The sequence below is a fragment of the Lontra canadensis genome, unplaced genomic scaffold (assembly GCF_010015895.1).
Source record: "Lontra canadensis isolate GAN:19392208 unplaced genomic scaffold, GSC_riverotter_1.0 scaffold47, whole genome shotgun sequence".
NCBI classification, from domain to species: domain Eukaryota; kingdom Metazoa; phylum Chordata; class Mammalia; order Carnivora; family Mustelidae; genus Lontra; species Lontra canadensis.
The window spans coordinates 6,324,081-6,343,853 of record NW_022631041.1 but is presented as its reverse complement, the minus strand read 5'-3'; the positions used below and the strand labels follow the sequence as shown (position 1 = coordinate 6,343,853).

General features: G+C 38.9%; 1 protein-coding gene across 6 annotated transcripts in view; it reads right to left on the bottom strand.

The window, feature by feature from the left end:
* UTRN (utrophin) overlaps positions 1-19,773 on the bottom strand; it is a 489,639-nt gene that overhangs the window by 339,585 nt on the left and 130,281 nt on the right. For 5 of the 6 annotated variants that reach the window (XM_032873101.1, XM_032873103.1, XM_032873100.1 and 2 more), the window contains 9 exons: positions 18,669-18,850; positions 17,821-17,971; positions 16,527-16,646; positions 14,865-14,966; positions 11,718-11,825; positions 11,256-11,435; positions 10,007-10,176; positions 6,320-6,443; positions 2,911-2,998 (listed from right to left, as the gene is read on the bottom strand). In XM_032873101.1, coding sequence (XP_032728992.1) covers positions 2,911-2,998; positions 6,320-6,443; positions 10,007-10,176; positions 11,256-11,435; positions 11,718-11,825; positions 14,865-14,966; positions 16,527-16,646; positions 17,821-17,971; positions 18,669-18,850 — 1,225 coding nt within the window. The remainder of the gene's footprint in view (positions 1-2,910; positions 2,999-6,319; positions 6,444-10,006; positions 10,177-11,255; positions 11,436-11,717; positions 11,826-14,864; positions 14,967-16,526; positions 16,647-17,820; positions 17,972-18,668; positions 18,851-19,773) is intronic. The other variant, XM_032873105.1, reaches the window with a different exon arrangement.

Here is a 19,773-nt window from a genome sequence, read left to right as displayed (position 1 = left end):
ACACCCTATTCAAATCAACACCCCCATTGCCCAGGTCCCCATCCCACCCTAAATGTGTCATTTAAAATAAATAAAATTAGGGGGCATCTGGGTGGTTCAGTGGGTTAAGCAGCGAGCTCTTGATTTCAGCTTGAGTCATGGTCTCGGGGTCCTGGGATCAAGCCCCCATGTCAGGCTGCATACTCAGCAAGGAGTCTGCTTCAGAATTATCTCTCTCCCTCTCTCTCTGCCCTTCCATCCCACTTCTCTCTCTCTAAAATAAATAAATAAATCTTTAAAAAATAAATAAATAAAATTGGGATCCTGTAATGAATGCATTTCCTCTACCAATGCTCCAAAAAAACATGGTAATGCAAAATATAAAGGTTTCCCATAAAATTAAACAGGTCTACATTATGTCACAAAATTCATTCCGTTACACAGTCATGAATGCCATATTCCCCGATATTGCACTTGGCATTTCACAAGTATCGTTTTCACGTGAACTCAGCTTCCCAAGTATGAATTTTTGCAGATGCCTATTTACAGTAAGAACGCATGCAACAACAGCTGTACTCTGCTAGTGAATGCCTCACTTCCTGGGTGAGGAAGCGAAGACACAAATGGATTACATGACTCGCCCAGGGACACAAAACTAGAAGAGGGTAGGAGACCCTGAGCTCTCCCATCTCCCATTCTCACTGTAACACACCGCCTCTCACCAACTTCTCCCCCAGGTAGCCTTTCCCCACCAGCCTTAGCACCCAAATCCTGCCACGCCACCTAAAAGCTGATGCAGAAATGAGGGCAAATTCAATACCGAGACTCTTGAAAGTACCCATGAATGGACTGTGAAACGATTCATGAAGGTACTGTGAAAGTACATTCACACCAGACAAAGGCTGGTTCCCCAACTGCAATGTTGATGTACAAGTAAGAATCTACAATTGTAACTGACATAAATTCAACAAACAATTTACTGTAATTCTCAAAAGAATCGGCATCTCCAGGGAAATTATGGTCTCTCTGTATCTCTAGATCTCTTTTTTTTTTTTTAAAGATTTCATCTATTTATTTGACAGAGATCACAAGTAGGCAGAGAGACAGGCAGAGAAAGAGAGGAGGAAGCAGGCCCCCTGCTGAGCAGAGAGCCCAATGCAGGGCTCGATCCCAGGACCCTGAGATCATGACCTGAGCTGAAAGCAGAGGTTTTAACCCACTGAGCCACCGAGGCACCCCTCTCTAGATCTCTTTAAAGAAATTTTTGAAAGAGTAATTTCCAAGTAGGGTACTCACACCCAGGGTAACTAAGACACTGAGCCAGAAGGATGTTTGAATTAAAATACCCATAAATATCCCCTCTGTTTATATTTAAAAAAAAAAAATAAATTGAGCTGTACTAACATCTATGGATTGATAGTGGTATATCTGAATAATTTCCAAATAAATGGACATATATGGACACACCCTTATTTTTGTGTAAAAATGTATGTGTGTGTGCCATAGTGAGTGTGTGTGTGCGTGTGTGTGTGTGTATGCATAATTTATTTACAAATTTTTTAAAAGCAGAGGTAAAAATAATCGAAAGTTTTTAAAAATGTGATTTTAGGGAGAGGATGACTGAACCATAAGGGATACCAGGGAACTTTCTGGAGAGATGGAATTTTTCTATATACTGTTATGTGGGTATGGGCTTGTCAAAACAGCACAATTAAGTTCCATGTATTTCAATGTAAGTAAATTTTACTTTCTCTTTTTAAAAAGATTTAATTATTCATTTTAGAGAGGGGAGGCACATGAGTGGCGGGGTCAGGGGGTAGGAGGAGAGGGATAAGCAGACTCCCTGCTGAGCTAGGAGCCCAATGCAGGGCTCAATCCTGAGGTTATGACCTGAGCTGAAATCAAGAGTCAGACATTTAAAAGACTGAGCCACCCAGGTTCCCTGTAAATTCTGCTGTTTAAAAAACTATAAACAATAATAATAATAACAACAAGGGGGTGAGGAATACGTAGAGGTATAGATAATTCAAGAATGGCAGAATATCATTAATTACTGAAGCTGGGTAATTGCTACAAGGAGTTTCATTACACTATTCTGTCTGTGTCGTACATTATTTATATTTTCCACAACAAAAAGTTGAAAAATAGAAAGAATGAAAATCACTCACTGAAGATTCTTGTCGAACTAATATTCCTAATTCTGCCTTGGGTATCTGTGGCTTATGTCAAAGAATATTGCAGAAGACCTCCAAAGCATTTACCATCACTGGAATAAGGCATAGGACTCACTAGAAAGGTCTTTCAGAGCTAGACCAAAGAAAGTATCATATGCAAAACTGACAGCAAAAATATTCATCTTTCCACTCCCCTGAGTCACTGAGGGCTAATGGCAAAGGAAAAAAAGTCCTTAAATACAGGTAAAAATTTCAAATACAAGTAACACCTTATCAAATTTAAGTATAAAAAGATACCTGCAGTAAATTAACATATTAATTTGGAAGTGATCAAAAATCTAATAACCTTAATGAATTTACCTTAATGTAACTTCATTTCCCAAATATCACAAAAGTAAAATTTTCTGTTGTCACCCCTCTTCAAAACAAATTCCCAATATATAACCCTAAAGAAGGAAATTTTAAAATCTTCCACAGCAATCTTCAACTGCTCTGCTAAGCTATCAGAGTTTTAGGTTATCTAACTCTCTATAAAAGCACAACAACTTCTCTTTTATCTGTTTTATAGAACAGCTTCAGCGCATAGGATTTCATTTGAAAAAAGATTCTGTTACCTAAAACAATTTCGAAAACCACTTTTTTAGGGGGAAAAAATGGAAGAAAGGTTATGGTGCAAAATAAATATATAATTTGTCAAACTGTAATTATTCAATGCTACCATCTAAAACACATTAAAAAAAATAATCAAGGGTCTCACCTTTCCCCATTTGCTCCAAAAGGATTTGTCCTGTTTGGTTTAATTCATCCAGTCTGGGGCTTCTTTCTGTCTGTTCTTTTTCCAATCCCTGGAAATAAAATTCCAATGTAAGAATACCGCAAACTTTCTTCTCAGTGAATGAAATGTTCACATTATTGTAAGTTTCAGGGTTTGTGTCCCTCCCACATTCTCTTTCGGTGTTATAGTCAAAGTTGACATAGGAGAAATACTGCAAGACAAAACTATGCAATTCCAAGCTACCCTACAGAATTCCAAAGCTGACTAAATTTCAAAAGGCAAGTTTAAACAAATAACATAAAACTTTGATTACTTTTAAAAAGAAAAAAATTGTACAATTGTGAGTTCCTATCAAGAGGAAACAATTAATTAAAAAAGGAGGAAACAATTAAAATTAGTGTTTTAGATCCAGGATATCTATTTGTATACATAACCTCAGTGTTTATGCCACACAATAAAAATAACTGTTCAAGTGAAATGAGCTGAATATTCTATGACAGAGATCACTGGGCAAAAATTAATTAACAAGAAAAATAGAAGCATTTGAGCCTCGATATTATTTGTTGGTATTATATTAATTTTAGGATCTAATGTAAACTTCAACCACAAGCATAGTTCATACATAATTTTAAACTATGATAATATGCTTTGGGACCCAAACTAAAGCATTTTGTTCCTCAAGTTTGAAGAGTGGCTCTTAATTTTAAATTTATGTCTCTATGGTTTGATAGTCTCAATGTCCTTAATATCTCAAAGACAAGGAAGACAAAAGCCTGCCAGAACTAGTAAGAAGGGTTGAACAAAATCATGAAGACATACACACACGTGTACGCATAAACAGTCAGTATTTGAAATTTCTCCCACTCCTCAATTCACAACTGATCAAATTAACTACACAAACAGCACCCATAAGAGCACAATCAAAACTTCTAAGGCAACCATATCATTTCAACCAGACAACCCAGAGAAGAATCCTACTTCTAACTTCTGTACATATGAGCACTATCCAATAAACTGTCCTACTTTGATCTGTAGAACTTTAATGTGACTATTTTATAGTCAAAGACGAAGAAATAACAAGAGATTCAAAGAAACACCACTTGTTTTGTTAAACTAAGTATCAATGCAAAAAGTCACCAAACTAGAGAAGAATTATTGCCTGTTCTATGCAAACAGATTTGTGGTGATGACAGACTGAGTGCAGGATTCTCCACCCAGGTGTGGCATCAGTTGGAACAAGGTAGTCCTTTACTAACACACAATTAAGCTGCTCTTTCCCCAATTTGCAAGAAAAATTAGAGATTAAAGTGATGGTTAACTTTTCTTCCTTTTACATTTTTCCAACCGTCTCGGCATCTATCACTAGTTGTCGAAAACAACAAAATAAGTGAACTTATATATATTAAAGGAAAACATGGGAACTTCCAATCATGCCTCACACTAAAAAACACAGTCCTTATTCTTATCCCTTCGAATATTATAGTAAAAAAATCTAGGAGTAAAACTGTTTCTACGTCACAGGATGGAATTTAACTTATTAATATTTTCTGGAACTTGTTCCATAAAGATCACTGTAATTTCCACATTCTCTGCCTTTGAGAATCCGGCTGTTAAATGCTCATTAATCTCATCTATTGGTTTTTCAGCACTGTGAGAAGCCTACGAAATGATGCAACACAGCTCTTCCCCATACAGAGGGCTCAGATAATGGTGCTTCTAGGCTAACAGCCTCCCACATCCCCCTTTCCACAGCCATCATTCCCTCCTTCCATCAGCCAAGAACTTTGCTGAGTGCTGAAAATAGAGGGTTCAATGGGAAATTATCCTCACTTCTTCTAAGCACTCGCAGGCAGGCATAGAAACAAATAATGACCTAAATGTAATAAGGGCTTTCACAGAGGTGTGGTCAAAGCAACATGGAAGTCCAAAGACGAACCACTTAAATCTTCCTAATGAGGCTAAAAGAGGCTTACTGGCTGGAGTGCTGGGCTTTTCAGCCACACAGCACAAAGGCTTAATAAGGGCCATTCTTAGCATGGAAAGCAGCACGTGTGATGAAGGCAAAGAAGTGAGCAAAGAGCAGGATTCGGGAGGGCTGAAGCTCCGGATGCACATCAGGGCCATGTGGATTTCATCCCCATTGCAGTGGGAAGCCATTAGTTAGCTGCCACCATGGAAGCCACCTGATCAGATTATTTTAGAAGCATCACTGGCCACAGAAGCCAAGGGCTGTGCGAGTGTAAGAAGAAAGGAAGGGTGAACGGTGGCAAATGTTGCAGAAGCAGCAGGTCGGAGGAGCAAACAAATCCATCCTTTGGATGTGGAAACCAACGGGCAACGGTGACCTCTAAATAAAAGCACTGACAATGCAAGGACAGGACAGGAGTCGGCCCGAACTTCTCACCCACACGTAAGTCGACCGGGGTCTGACTCCAAACCGCCTCTCCAACCTGAACTCTCTACTATCTTACACACACAACTGGCACTAAACAGAACAACAACAAAAACTAGCACAATCCAGGTGTCCACTTCCATGCCTCTGCTCAGGGCACCCCTGCCGGCTGGGCCTTCCCACCCAGCTCCAAGCAAGGGCCTTCTGGTCCCAGGGTGGGGCTACCTCACCCTCTGGACTTCCCCAGTGAACACAGAGACCACCACAGTCCTGGGTTCCTCTCAGCCCCCATGGGAACACCGCTTTCTGGCTCACATCCCAGATATTTACACACATCTTGTCTTGGAAATGTTCTCCAAACTCTTCACAAACTCGGTCACCGACGTAGATAGGACTACATACACACTTGCTCTAGGTGTCCAAACATTTTGTGAAAGGATGCACACACACCTAATGAACACCAAAGACTTAAGTCACTACAATCTCTTGTCACAATTTACAGTAACACGCATGAGGTACAAAGTAGCAGAGTTAAGATCCTATACATTTTCACAGAGTTTATTTTTTTTTTAAATAAGTCTCTTTCCTAAAGAAGTTATATTGAAGGGATTTTGAGATTTGAAATTATTTGTTGTATTCAGAGTGCAAGATATCTTCAGCATACACAAAGTCATAGACATTATTAGGGACTAGATTAAGGGAGACCTAATCAAGGTAAAAAAATAATACTAATAACTGGATCACACCTTAGAACCATTCCGTCCTGCACATCTCAGAAGTTAGGGGGGAAGGGGCAAAAAAATCCCTCCCTCCACACAGGGATCTGATTGCCAGCCAGCTTGATTGATTCACAATTTACTACAATGTTCTAAAAGCTACCTTACAGCTACATTTATTTTACAGAAAGCCTTTGGATCCCATCACACCTTTATGTCAACAGCTAATCAAACCCTCAGTGAAATATTTTATTCACAAGGATATTTTTGTTTTATGTTTTACCTTCAACTTCTTTTTCATTTCTGAAGTCTCTTGTATCTTCTTATACCCTTTCATCTCTGCAGCCTGAATGGCAGTCTTTGATTTCAAAATGCAGTTCAACAGCTCTGCACTTACAGCATCAAACCTGATTTAAGATTCAGATGTTACTGTTTGTCATCCCTATTCTTCTATTGTTTCACTTGGCTCAAAAAACAGAGCCATCAAAACACCCACCAGGCACATGTTCTAAATATGCCTCCAAAAAAAAAAAAAAAAAAGGCATCATAGACATAGAGTAACCAGGCAAAGTAAAACCACACATTTACATTAAAAGTTTGAAAAGAGGGATAATACTGTCACGGTAATAAATAGTTTTTAAGTAACTGAATAACTTTAAACTTTGTAAGAAATCATTTGCATTTTTACAAACTTCCTCGGATAATGGAAAAGATTTGATTGGAAAAGAAAAGGAAAATGCAGGTACAGATATTCTTAAAGCTAATGTCTCCTTTAATTGCACATAATTACTGAGTTCAGTGTATACCAGGCACTGGACTGGCCTCTTGATATAAAGGTAACTCAGACACAATCGCAGCCTTCATGGTGTTTCCTGTCTCGTCGGGGCAATGGAAAGTACAGGTAAATCACAAGAGAACTCGCCAGGTGCTAATGCCAGGAATTCACCGTAATGGCTCCTAATTCAGTCAGGGAGGGATGGCTTCCTGGAGCACAACAGCAGTACTATGCCTGGGAGTTTTCCTTGCAAAGGGAGAACAAAGAGAAGTAGGACCACACTGAGAACAGCAAGCAGCTAGGCGTGGCTGGAACAGTGAGCCCTAGACAGGCAAGGACCACTGCCAGCATGGCAGGGAGCCACACCGACCCACTGCTGGAAGGCTGTGCAAGACAGATTAAGGAGTCTGGGCACAACCAAAGGGCAACACAGAGCAGGTGAAGGCTTGAAAACACAGGACTGGCATGACTGTGTTCATCCTCTAGAGCTCACTGCACAGAAAAAATAAAGAGAGACAAGACCAGAGGAAAGCAGGCTGTGGTAGTCCCGGGACCCAGAACGGAGACGTGAGGATGGAAGGAAAAAGGGGACAAACCCGAAAAGGCCTGTGGAAACCACCATGAGCAGGGGCAAGAGGGGAGCACTCCCTGATTGCTGGCCACATACTGGGCCCTTTGCTAAGTGTTCTGTGTCTATGCTTAACTCAAGTAATCCTCACAACAACCCTGAGATGCCTAGACTATTATTATCCCTTTTAATGCCAGAGAAATGGAGCTCACGGAGGTTTTAAATAATGGCGCCAGGCTCCAAAGCTACAGCTGGTAGAGTTCGGTGGGTCCTCCTCACCAGGACTCTACCCACAGGACTCCTCAAAACAACTCCTGGGGATTTTTAGGAACTTTAAGGTGAGCACAGGTTGTCTGATTCTTTTGGGGAAAGACCTTCAAGCGTTTCTGGTGAATTATGACTATTTGGTTTTTACAGAGCGGCGATGGTCTCAGGTCATGTTAACAGAGATCCCCATCATAGGAAAGAATTGTCCCTCCATAGCTTGAGCTGATAAAAACAGTCACCAGCAGCACCAAGAGAAGAGCAGGGGGAAGTAAACTGCCATTTCTGAAGCAGGTTTTATAAACTGTACTGAGCTCACATCTGCTCTGACAGCCCATTTTAAGACAAGCTAATAGTGATTTCTACCAGAGACTGACGGCATTAAAGGGTCTGGAAAGCATGTCACACTTACAATGGTTAAGGAGACTTTACTCTGAAGGCCCACAGAAATGGGAATATGAAACCCCCTCCCATACTGACGAGGCACCATACTGAAGAGAGCTGGTGGGACTCTATATCGCCCCAGAAAGCAGAATTAGCACTCATGGGTAGTCGTGAAGGGGAGGGACTTGGGCTCCCCGTAAAAATAACCTAATAATGAGATCTCACTGCCCTCGATCACAATGAACTGGACATACAAAAGCTTCTATTTGTCCAAGAATTAACTGCATCAATCAAATCATGGACTGGAAGACTATGGTACTCACAGTTGGTTGCCCAACCAACAGACACTCCCCTCCCCAACTTCCCTCTGTGGTCCAACTCCCCCAGAACGAAAATACAGAGACCAAAGAAGCCAGACAGTCTCAGCCTCCCATGCACCCAAGCTGGGGGCAAGTGACTGAATCCTGGCCATTGAGACAGCAGGGAAAGTTAACCAACACCTTCTAGGCAAGATCTTTCTCCCTGATTGGGGAAAAAAAAAAAAAAAGTCAAATAAGGAAAAACTGCCCTTCCTACATATATATCAGGTTCTATAAGGATGCTCTTCCCAGTGCTCTAGCAGTTTCTTGGGAGCACCAGAGGACACGCATGTTGGTGAAAGGCAACATCCTCGGAAAGGCCCTATGGTAGGAGGCTAAGCCCCATCATCCCATCCAAATGCCCTGTCTCCGGACTTCCTATAAGAGAATCGATGTGAGAGAATCGATGACCTCATTGTTGAGGTCACCTTTGGTACAGGATTCTGTTGCCTGCAGCAGAAGGCACTCTCTACAACAGGCCCATGTGTGAGATTTTATAGCTCTGCACCCTTAGTCTTTTACAACGTTCCCTGCTTCCAAATGCACCAAGTCAGCACCGGAGAGACACAGGGTCAGATCTACTGGGCAGAAAATAAACACTCGGAGAAGAAAAGACCTGTGGCAATATTCACATCAGGAGCCTCTTCTTCCTGTGCTGCCTCGACCTCAACAAGTAAAGTGTCCGCAGCTGCCGCCTGAAACTTGGGGGTCCTCCAGCCCCAGCAGGGAGAGGCTGGTAGGAGGCAGAAACACAGCCTTATTATCAAAATGAAAAGCATCCAGTAAAATTGGAATCCCGCTTCATCTAACAGAAGCTACATTGGGGAAATCATATCATTTTTATTCAGGCCCCAAATAATTGCCCATTTATCCCAGCACCGGGATTCTCCCGTAGAAGGGAGAGACTAGAAGGGCTGATTTACAGCTCGGCTGCTCTAGGGCACGTGAGGTCTGTTACCAGGGTGTCACACAGCCCAGCTCCACAGCGTAGCTGCCATATAGATGCTCAATTTCTACCAGATGGGATTAGTCCTTTTCTAAAGAGCCTGAGTTTCCTCTGAATCAACAAGACCAAAAAAAAAAAAAGACATTTTATGTCAAAGATGGATCTTTAAGCCAAGCCTAAAGAATGTGTTCATGAATCTGACAAAAGAATTGAAAAAGGAGGAAAATGTGGAAAAAAAAGAATGAGGGAAAAAAAGGAGATTACAAAGGAATGACTTCCCTGCATTTAGTATTTTTTGGCAAGAGGAGGAAAGGGAGGTACAAAGAATAAGGAGATCTTTCTATAGCAAAACCGCCAGGGTTCTCACAGTGAAAGAAAGAAGGAACAGGCAATCACGGGCAGTCCTAGCCTCCCAAGGTAGACACGGGAAATGAAGAAGCAAGGGTTCTGTCACACAGTTTTCCAGACTGAACACAGGATAAATACGATCACCTGAGACATTCAGATGCTTAGCCAGCGTGGAGGAGAACACTCAGAAGCCTCAGGGGTAGTGAGGGGTTCAGCAACTGAATTTCCATAATAATAATTACATCTAAATTTGCATAGGATTAGTGATTAGTACAGATACATGATGTGCCATAGTGCATTTGGAAAATGTCTCTATCCCTTCTCACTTTTTCTTAGCTTCAACATCCACAGGAGTCTGTCTCTTCTTTGGGGGAGGGGGCGGCGGCAGTTCTTGCTTAGATCTTTTCGTAGTTACTTGTTCTCTTACGCGGACGGTCTCCAAAAGATCCTTCTGAGGAATCTGGGACATCCCCAGTTTTGCCACAGCCTGAGTCACCTGAAGGATAAATCAGCCAGACGTTTTATTGTTTTGTCACAGCTTTACTGAACTGTAATTCACGTGCCATCCCATATCCCATTCTCCCTTCAACAGTACACCGTTCAGTGGTTACCGTATGTTCAGAATTGTGCGACCATTCCCCACCTTCTCACTGCGGAATAATAGTTTTATCATTTCCCCAAAAGAAACTCCATACCCATTAATAGTCCACCCCTGCCCATCCACCTCTCCCCGCCAGGACCTGCTGACGACTAACCTCTTTTATTATCTCTATGGATTTGCCTATTTGGGGTGTTTCACATAGAGAGAATTATAGTGCATTCAATCTTGTGACCAGCTTCTTGTAGTTAGCATAATATTTTCTTTCTAACATTTTATTTATTTATTTGCCAGAGAGAAAGAATGAGCACAAGGAGGGGGAACAGAAGGCAGAAGGAGAAGCAGGCTTCCCACTGAGCAAGGAGCCCGATGCGGGACCCTGGGATCATGACCTGGGATCATGACCTGAGCCAAAGGCAGACACTTAACCGACTGAGCCACCCAAGCGTCCCTTGCATAATATTTTCAAGTTTCATTCACACTGTAGCATGTGTCAGTACTTCATGTTTTTAACCCTCAAATAATATTCCATCGCATGGATATACCACCTTCGTTTATCTATCCTTCTATGGATGGGACATTAGGCTGATGCACTTCTGCGCTATTATAAACAATAAGGCTATGAATATCCATGTACCAACCAAAGTTGTATTTTTTATCAAAACACTAATATATATTTTTTAATTAATAAGATTAAGATTTAAAGATGATTTAATGGATTCATGTCTAAGCATGATCAGTTTACTAAGAGTTAACTTACCGGATATTAGACTTTCTGAAGATCTATTAAAATTTACTTCAGAAAACTAAAGATTTTTCACAAGTGAATTTCTCAATTTTATAGTAAGCCAGGTGTAAGGAATCTACTTTTTAGTTTGCAGTTTATCTACTATTCTTTTATTTCATAAAAACTAAAACTAAACTGAACATTTAATTTCTACTTCATGGCAAAACATACAAACCAAAGCAAAAGGTACCTGGTTGGAGGAATCTTCTAGTCTCTGAACCAAAGAATCCCATCTCTGAGTTAGTTCCTCTGAGTCACTGTTGATCTTCTTGGATGCCTTGGGATTATCAAGTAATTGACCCACATCCTGGCCAATCTCACTTAGCTGATCCAATGCTTGACGTTTCATTTCCATGTCTTCCTTCAAAATCTAGTATTTCAAACATTTATTAGAAGACTCCCTCTTAAAAGGACTCTGTATTTCTGCCCCCTCATCAGGAAATGCAAACATATATTTTATAGTAAAATTTACTTGCTATGCAGTTCACTAATGTTAAAATCTAAGATTCCTGGTTCTATATCATCACATGGCAGTGTTCTAGTGCTGCATAAGGATCCATAACCTGTATTCACTAAACCACGTTAACCAATGACAGAAAACACTAAAATGTCACAGGCTTACAAGACAGATGTTGACAGTGACACCACTTACAGCCAGTCGTCGAACACTGACACTTAGTTCCTTTGGGTCTTTGAAGTTGCTCGTCTGGACTTTATTTAAAGCCTCTTCTTTTTCAGTTAGCCAAGCTTTCAACAAGCACTACGAGTAATCACAAAAGTCAGAATTATATTTGGAGAATCGTTGGGTTATTCAATTCAATAGAGTTCCCAAGTCTTTAACTTTCATGCTAGTTGAGGCTCACTCTCACCTAGGGTAGGAAGGACTTCAAACACCCAATCTCGAAACATGCATGGCCTAGAAACACATCTTTCTTTAAGATATTACCCTTCTCAGATTTGCAACAGATCAATCTGACATTAGCCCCCACACCTGGGTAATTAAATCTAATTCTCAGGGAGGTAGGTGGATCTAAAAGGCTAAAATCCAATTACTATCCAAATCTCCAAAGGAATCACATTATAACTCTCAAGAGGCAGGAGAAAACTTAGGAATTGTCCTTACCCAGCACAGCATTTTAGGGAGGAGAGAGAGATAAGCCATTATATGTCTAAGATTACTTGGTTAGTTAATGGGAGAAACAGATCAAAGACCCACACCCCAAAGCCAATGGTTTTTCCACAACATCATTCAGGAAAATCACAGTAATGCTCCAGGTTCAACAGCAATTGTGATTAGAAGAAAGTTTAAGGATAGTCCAAAGCCAACATAAGGACTTTAAACTGCATTGGCCAACATGAAGAAGATGTTCAGTAATGCAGAAAGAGAAACTTGAAAGAGGGATGGAAAACCACATGGCTGCTTTGGGATAATTCTTCCCACAATACAGTTATCTGTAGCAGAAGCTCTTTTCTATATAGTTGGAGGAAAAAATCTTGGTTCTGTGTTAGTAGTAGAATCAATTCTTTCTCCAACTATTTTATTTATTTTCCTCTATTTTCCACAAAAAAAAAGAATGAACATTAGGAAATTAAATGGCAAACAGGGATCCTGTCCTCAATATAGTAAAGGGATAAGATATGCACATAAGTAACTATGGCAAAAGAAAGTGCAGATACTTATATATATATACATGTATATATGTATATATACATGTATATACACATGTATATATACATATATATATAATAGCTTATTTTATATTTCTAATATATATTTATGTAATATAAAATATAATATTATATAATGGTGTCTGCACTATATTTTAATTTGGGAATTAAATTCACACACACACACACACACACACACACACACACATTAAATGTCACACAGTTCCAAAGAAGAAGAGATGACTTCTAGTTTTAGGATAGTGGGGAGGGAGAGGTAATTTATAGACGACTTCATTCCTTGAGGAAGAGGACAGCTCAAAAATGAAAAAACTGGTAAAAAGACATTCCCTAACAGATACCACCCCTTAAGTGAAAACAGAGAGGCTAGAAAACAAACAGAATACATTCATTCTTTCAATAACACAAAAACAAAACAATGCAAACCATGAGGAAGCTACAATGTGCCGTGCATTGGGAAAAGAACAGTGAAAAAGAACCAGCACTACTCTCATGGCACGGACAGTCTAAGAATGGGCTACAAACTGGGAAATCAGGGTTTGAACCTGGGGACATGGAAGGATGGAGGGAAAATTGAAGTTGGAAAGGTAGGTTGAAGTTCTTTATAGAATATCCTGCATGCCACACTTACACTTGGCCTGTCCTGCATAAGTATGGAACTAATTCTCGAGCCCATTTTTAACTGTTGTAAAGCCTCTACAACCAAGTAAAAGATAGTTTCTTGAAAGATTTTTTAACTCCGATTCAGTTTAGTCTCATTTAATTTATTTAGTCTCATTTAATTTAGTCTTATTTAATTTGCAAAAGCAAATTATCTGTATATTAAGTACCAACATTGGTTCCAATTCTACATCTTAACAAGATTCTCCATCCCTAACACTAGCAGAAAGCCACTCAGAGGTTAGTTTTAAATCTAAATACAGATGGCCAAACTACTAGTCATTCCCTATTTTTAAGATTTTTTATTACCAAATTAAAAAGTATTTCTGAATTTTTAAATTATTTTACTTAGTATAAGAGGAACACAGTGGTTTTCTCTAGCCATCAATGTGTCCTACTGTCATTACTGAAGTGAAATTTAATTATTCTCTGTGACTCTTTGGCCTGAATACAAGGGTTCAAGTAAACATAAACATTTATATAGTGAAACGAAAATATGTCAGAAGTCAGAATAAGATCCATCAAAGGATTCTTAATAAGAAAATTCTGGCCAAAGAATGGGGGCAGGAGGTAGTGATTAACAATTTATACTGGGAAAATTTTGCAACCTACTTTTTAAGATGTTCTCTCTGCCACCATATTTAGTAAACCACAAAACATCACACGCTTGTTTTTATCCCTTGAAAAGAATATACTCACTTTTTGTGGATGGAAATGAAATGCATTTAAAAGAATCTAAATGGACCCTGAAATGTGGGAATAAAGTATCTGCTTATTTTCTAAAACCACAATGCCTGACATTTTAGGAGAAAAGTTTTGCTTATTTGTATTCTGTTTTGATGGTTGCTCTTCTGGAAGGATGGAGGGTGGGCAAAGGGCCACACTTCTGACTGAAAACTTCAGTGGCAGCTTTTTATTTATCAGAGCCAAAAGTTCATTTGCCATAGTAATTCTTATTGGAAAAAATATAGTATTAACCCAGTATTAAATGATGGTGTTGCTAAATAATATTTTCCTATTAATTTCAGTAGTTTATCTTGGTTAAAAATCAAGAAAAACTGTGATTTAAAATTCACAAAGCATTGAGTGGATTCATTTATGAATTGTTTACTGAGCTAAATGTGCTAGGCACTACTATGTTGATACAAGTTCAAACATAATATCCAACACAAATACAATAAGAAATCATAATTATGAAAGTAGAATGTCTACATACTAACATAACGAACACATCAAATTAAGTGTTACTACCATGAAGCCATATAATATGATTTCTATGAATAAGCTACTTGGTCAGTTATAAAATGCACAGAAATCTGATTTTGAAAATAATAAACATTGTGTATTTTCCTTTCAAAGGAAAGTAAACAAGACAAGTTTATCGTAATACCATCATTAAATAGAGGTTACTTTTCACCATCTGCCGCGCCCATTATGGCTAACAGTTTCATACCTGTTCTTCTAATAATTCCTGCCACAACATATTGATTTCTTGTAACCTATTCCAACGCTCCTCGGTCCAACGGCACACTGCTGTCCAGCGCTCACCAAGTTTCTAGTAAAGGAAGAAACCATCCTTTGTCAACAGAATCTTAAGAGATAGTTACAATGATCCTTAAAGAAATTCATGAAATTCACAGCCATTGCTCTTTACAACAGAGTAACAATTTATAAAAAATATTTTTAATAAAAATTGCTTTAAAATAGTACAGATGAATCCTATAAATTTATAGATGAGAAAAACTAATTTCCAAAGAATTTAACTGTTTCATATTACATAGTTAGAAAGTGGTACAGTTAGATCTCTGTTCTTTAACTTTTGACTCCAAATTCCTGCTCTTTCCATATCAGTAGTTTTTATATGATAATTTGACATTTTTCACATACCTTAGGAACAGAGCATACATATCTACTTTTTGTGCTTCAAATTTTTCAGGCTGTAATTATCTTTTCAAAAAAATTCATTGCATCAATTAACCACCTTTTACATGCCAAGAAAATTTTCATATGGAATACCAAAAAGGAAAAAAAAATTTAACCTTATAAAAACTGTTTTGAGTTTCTGTAAGATTTTTTAAAATGCTCAATTGATTTGTTCTGTTTATATTACACAAAAATCAGGAACAGAATCTTAGAGGAGTATTAGCAATGCTAAATGAATAAATTTGGTTGTTTAAAAATCATTATTTATGATGACTTTTCCAACACATTATTTTATTACCACTTTCTAAATAATGATTAACAAATGTTACATTTAATTTCCACATTACTTACATGTTCAAGGAATTATTTAATTCATATTATATTATTTCAATATTTAATAACAGAGTAAGCTTTGTAGAAAGCAAAGAGTAGAGAAGTTAGAGCCAAAAGACAGGACTCCAGTCTTGGCATGAAAATTCATTGCCTACTTAAATCTCAGTGGCATCACATGAATCTCCATCCCCTCACTGTTAAATAGGCAAGCCATGAATGCCTAGCTCTCAAGTTACTGTAATAACTAAGTAATGTTCCACCAAAAAGTCTCAGAACCACTGGCCAACTTTAAATGTTATAAAAGAAAAAGAATTTCAAATGATAAGACTGTAGTCTGAAAGTGATTGAAAAATCATTTGGCATCATCACATTGGGTAATCCAAATACTGTTCAAACAAAATAGCAAAAAATCTCTAATTAAAGACTTGTAAAACTGTTGTTGAAATTCATGCATTGATCTCCCAAAGAAGCAGGGATATTTAACCCTGCACAGCTGAAATTCTCAAACTTCAACAGGCACGTTAAGTACAGATCCACTGGCCCCACTCCCAGGGATTCAGGTCTGGGTGGAGCCCAGGAATCCACATTTTAACAAAGTCCTCAAGCTGTTTCCATTTTGCAGGAGGAAGCTGGGGACCACAAGCAGCCCTGCCCGTCCACCCCCGAAGGGCAGCAAGAAAGGAAAGATCCTGAGTACCCCTATTGAACCCACAGCTGGGGGAACCCAACTGGGAAGTTCAAACTAAAGGTTAGCATCTCCTCTAAATGAACAGTGAGACAGGACCTGAGGAACAGGGGTGCCAAATCAGGGTTTCAGACCATAGAGTCCTTGGGAATAGTCCACCTCCACGGTCCATACCTGTAACTGATCTTCGAGAACAGCAGTGGCGCTCTCACCACTATTTTCATCAACAATCACCACCATGTGCGTTAGTGAATTTACCTTCACCTGTTCAGCCTCAAGATCATTTTGCAAACGCTAGGGAAAAAAATTAAGATACACCATTATTTCTACTCTCTTCACATTTACCTATTTAAAATCCACTCACCTGCCAAGAGTAATTAAGGACACTTAATGAGGCATCGCGTTTAAACTTCCCATCATTACTCTAAGTGTTCTACTAATGAAACAAGCCCCTTAACATTTTTACATTTCATCATCATGAACCAAAGCAGGTTGAAAAATGCAGTGCCATAACAGATCACAAATGGGGTATCATCATTCTTAATACAAGTTCCGGCAAAAAAAAAAAAAAAAAAAGTGGAACCCAGGGCTTCAGTGAATACAAAAGTAATTAAGATAAGAACATAGAATTCCTAAGACAAAAAATCATAATAATAATAATACAGAGTCAGATCATTTTAGTGAAGCATAACGTGAGAGGTAAGTAGAATGGGGTCTAAAAGTCAGAAGCCACTCAGATTAGCTACACAGGAAAGCAATTCAGGATATACGGACACCTTCCACTCTTCCCTTCTGCATGGGAAAAGCATGATAGGTCATTAGATTTTTGCATGTAGGTAATTTATTTAAATGCTACCAACAGCGTTGTCAAATGCCTCTTAAGTCATGTTTAATGTATCCTTAAGGTTTTACCTATCAGTTATCCAGCTATTCCACTGAAAAATAAAACTCTTCAATTTGCAGAGAAGCTCTTTTACTCTTCCTGTCCCTGACTATGAAAAGTTATCTTCTAAATTTGTGACCAGATTATATTGTCTACCAAATTTCGATTCCTTGTCTGGTGCCTGATATTCTCCTCTATCACAGAAGAAACACAGCTTTCGTTAAAGGATTAGGTCCAGATAAATCTGAAGGTTTGCCTCATTCCCCACACCCTGCATTAATTCCAATACACTAGGGTCCTTAGCCACTTAGAGGTCCAAAACAAAAACCCTTAAGAGCCTTATGAACACTAAGTCCTTTCAGAAGAAAACTACACAGACTTATGTAAAATTGTACCTGCACTGTCATCCCTGGCTTAGGGCTTAGAAAAGCCACACACCCTGTGTGTTTCTATCACTGAATAAAAGAGAACACTGAAGAAGTATCCCATCTCCACACGAATGACAGAAGCCATCAGCCCCCAAGAAGGCTAAGTGCTGCCTTTTCATATTTGATAAGGTATAAAAGAAATACGAGCCAGATTTACTTTATGATCTTCCAGCAGCTTTTGTAGGGATTTTAAATCATCATCCAGGGGGCAAGTTTCCATCTTTTGAATGCGTTCTTCTGTGAGCGTTAACCAGGCGGACAGCTGCTGCAACTGCTTCTTTTGTAGCTCCATCAATACATCGTGCAGCCTGGCCGGGGACAAACACACGTCAGCCCCACGCCTTTTCCCCTTTGCAAAAGCCAAACACATGCTCCAGGCACCAAAGAAATGGGGCAAGGGAATGCAGTCTTGTCTAACCATTGGAAGTACCATTCAGTCTTTAAATACAGAAACAAGCACAAAAACTTTTACTTTCTTCCTAAATGGAGTCAATTAAATGAAGCTAAAGGATGCAAATCACAGCCCCCTCTATTCATATCAGAATCATTGTTTCTTCAATCCGGAATTCCTGCTTATTAAATAGGCGGAAATTGCAACGGAATGCTGCTTGCTCCTTATTACACAATACATGAATAAAATGAACCATGGGAAAAAGAAACTGCTCTAAAAAAATGTTACACGATGGAATTGTAGATAAATACTACACAGTCCTGTCTTCAGATAGAGTTCATGGCTGGCTGATTTTAATGCTGTGAAGAGATAACTGTCCATATGAAATGTCTTCTCCTTTTTTGCACATTTCTGTATTCCCAATCGTTACCTTCTCATTCGAAGAGGAAACAAACATCACACAAAATCCAAGCAACGTTACAAAAAGAAAAGTGCAACTTTTACAAGGCAAGTTCTGAAATTATCTTGTCTTCGGAGACATACTGGCTTTAACCGAGCTAAACTGAGCAATGCAGCCGATGGGATAAAGTGTTAGTTTCTTTGCTTCCACTCACCGGGACTGTCTGTCCATACTATCCACCCTAAGTGCCTCCCATCTAGCATTTAGCAGGGTCATTTGTTCCTGAATCTCAAATTCCTCTTCATCTGACAGAGTTCCTTGTGTTATCAGCTGGTTTCCTGCCTGTAGGACACTCCCCACACTGCTCTGGTGTGCTGTCAGCTCCATCATAAAAGCCTAGAAAGGTACATCATTATGATTTGTGAGCTGCTCATTGAAGAAAAAAAAATCTTAATAAATTGTTAATGCCTAGTATCAGTGCTACAGAAAAAAGTAGCCATGCAGAGCATAAATAAAGTAGACTTTGATCCAATGGTTGAAGCGCTGAGTATCGGAAATAAGCAGCTGGCTTAAGTAAAAAGGGGAACAGATCAAAGAGGACGACGTTACATCTGATAATACCAGCTGTTTTTAAATAAATGCTGACGACGCTACTGATTGTGAACATGGAATTATGAGAAAATACAGTAAGTAAAACACCATGCTCACCCAAGAGGACCTGCTTCAGGAAGATTACCGCTTCTATTATTTTCAAATCAAAATAGCAAATAAAACCCATCTCTTAATACACCAACACATCAAAAAAAAAAAATCCTACTTAATCAAAGGAAATCTCCATATAATCAAATCGTTACACTACAAAGATATATAGTCTCAAAACAACAGGAAATTTTCATTATATAAAATTATACAGGAAGACTGGATAGGATACTTGCTTAATTATCTGATAAATGAAAACAGTCACTTTCTAGGGGGCACTCAAAACCTAAAGATTTGGTGTATTGATGAGCCATATGGTATTTTAATTTTAACAATCTAACTCTTAACTTCAGAAACAAGCAGTACAACACATTAATTTTTGTCCGTGGCTCCACAGAACATACAAGCCATATAAGACTAAAATCTGAAATCTAATTCCAATGCACAGTTACTCACACACACCAATTTTAAAACCAAGTCCTATTTGAATATCGCAAGTCCTAAAATACACCATGACCTTCCTACGGAGATGTCAGTAAACAAGGAACATCAGGGTAGAGCCCCCGATTAAGGCACAGACACCAGGGTGCATACAGCCTGTCCATCAGCTACAGGTTATT